At 41.8% G+C, this 2,482-nt stretch overlaps 1 protein-coding gene across 1 annotated transcript; it reads left to right on the top strand.

Moving 5' to 3' along the window:
* Positions 1–871: 871 nt before the first annotated feature.
* Positions 872–1,816, top strand: LOC142740422 (odorant receptor 131-2-like). Its single transcript, XM_075849954.1, has one exon. It carries the CDS (start codon positions 872–874, stop codon positions 1,814–1,816), a length of 945 nt encoding a protein of 314 aa, XP_075706069.1.
* Positions 1,817–2,482: the final 666 nt, after the last annotated feature.

Genomic DNA, 2,482 nt, shown 5'->3' on the forward strand with positions numbered 1-2,482 from the left:
AGCCTCAACGCCATAAACAACGTGGCGCAGAAATATGGGAATTGTCCCAGCCTAACAGACAGGAGACTCCAACTGATAAATGTCCTGCTCCAAAGATCTGCTGCTTATAAACTACATGCAAAAAACGTACTGCAAAAAGGTATGAAAACAACGAACGGGAGAGAAGCAAATGTGGTCCAACATTTATCATTGAATTAAAGGGGAATAACCAATCCCCCTAGAATTCCCCATATTGACACCTTTTAATGTTACAATTCTGATACATTGTTTCTTCACATGACAAAAGTGGTTGTTAAAAGGATTGTCCACACTAGCAACCCCTGTCCATATGTCCTATTCGGACATGTAGATGTCATATATATAGTGAGCCACCTGTTTTTGTAAAATGCAGACCCACCAGCTTCTGAAACCTTGGCGATCGGTTGTTATCTGTGAGAAAGCCATTGGGGCATTAATATTTTTACATTCAGTGATGCCTCATGCCAGTGTTGGACTGGACGTCAGTGTCGGTATCCGGGACCCACCAGAGGTAAACTATTCATTCAGGGATAGAGTGCTCTTTAACGTTCTGGCTAGTTGAGAGGGATCCCAACCTAATAGGACATGTGGCCAATGAGTGTGGTGAGTGAAGGTCACCTTTAGTGCAAATTAGGAGGTCAAGGGGGCGGATATGGACATCCCAAAGGATATATGTTTTATAGTTTGGCTGTAATCATAATTGATATGTCAGCTATAGATCATATATCAAATGTCTTGATGTTGTAATGTCAACTTAATGACTTAAAAATTAGCGTAAAATTCCGGTAAAACCAAAAAATTTTCTTTAATTTTTTTGTTCAGGTAATAGAAGAGCACACAGAGAGGTTTGGAGATGGTGAACGCCACCGAGCTTAGTTACAAGACCACCCAAGTCAATAAGATTTTAGAGAACTTGATAATCACTGTTTCCGTCTTGATGATTCTCTTCTTCGGCATCTTCTTGTACTTCATGGTCATCATACTGAACGTCTTCTTCACCACTCCCCAGGTCCGGGAGACCACGCGTTACATCTTGTTTATTCACATGCTCTTTAATGATGTGATCTATCTCCTCATTTCATTTCTACTCTTCATCTGTGCAAGTTACCGCATCCGTATGTCTCCCACATTATGTCTTGTAATTACCAGTTTTTCCACAAGCATGTTCCGGATCACTCCGCACAACCTGGCGGTCATGTCCTTGGAACGTTACGCAGCCATCTGCCACCCGTTACGATATGCGGAGTTATGGACTGCCCGGAGATCCAGACTCGCCATTGCAAAAATGTGGACGGTGGGGATGACTCCACAACTTGTAAATGTTATTGTCTATTGTTGTTCTGTAGACACAAAAACTTTTACCTTCAAAATCACCTGCGACTGGAAATCATTGACCGTGACCAACTTCCAAGTAACTTTTAGAATGGTCACTGATATTCTCAGCTTCTCCACGGTGGGAATGATCATCGCCTATACATATGTCAAAGTTATGCTGGTTGCTCGGAGGATGGACCCTGAGAAATTTGTCTCCAAGGCCGGGAAGACTGTCCTGCTTCACGCGTTTCAGCTTCTCTTATCTATGTTGTCTTTTACCACTGCACTTACCGAGACACATTTAACGTCTTATTTTATGTACTTGCCCTTAACTAACTTCTTCCTATTGATGTCTCTTCCCAGATTTGTCAGTCCTTTAATCTATGGCATAAGAGATGAAGTGTTTAGCAAACCTATGAGAAAGTTTTACTCAATAGTGAGGATCCCGTCTTTACCTCAACAATTATTTGGACCTAGAAAGTAGTGAGATTTGAAAAAAATAATCCCTTCAAAATTCTATATTCATGGTATTAGTATTGTTAAAAAGTATACTTGGGGGGGGGGGGGGGATATTGGAAGGAGAAAAAAAAATTGCTGATCTAGAAGAACCAGAACCAATCGAAAACCGAGATTCTTTGGGAAGCAAGGCACACATTCGGAAAGCTCTTATTCTGGACTAGTCTTCTGCCCTGTCTCTGCGCCAGGGCTGGCCTTAGGGATGTGCGACCTGTGTGGTTGTACGGGGGTGCATCGTTTATCACCACGGATGGAGCAGCAGGTGCCCTAGCCAAACCCAGGGCACCATCTAACCTAAGGTCCGTCCAACTCTTTACAGTCAAATGGTATAGCGAATGCATGTGTCCTCTGTAACTCAAGGCATCAGTCAGTAACCTGCATGTGTCATGTGAACCGATACACGTCCTATGTCATTTAACCTTCTTTCTAAACTAATATTGAGGTCACAAGATATGTTAAGGTCACCTGACTGATGCCATGTTTACTTGTATTCAGTTTTATCTTTACCAAACCAGCGGTAGTAGACCTCTGTCTCTCGAATGCTATAGACCATGGCAAACAAGAACTCCTAAGAATGCATAAAATGAAAAAAAACTTTATAAATTAAAAAATAAGTGAGGATGACATCACAATC

This window comes from Rhinoderma darwinii, chromosome 2 (genome assembly GCF_050947455.1).
Source record: "Rhinoderma darwinii isolate aRhiDar2 chromosome 2, aRhiDar2.hap1, whole genome shotgun sequence".
Classification (NCBI taxonomy): domain Eukaryota; kingdom Metazoa; phylum Chordata; class Amphibia; order Anura; family Rhinodermatidae; genus Rhinoderma; species Rhinoderma darwinii.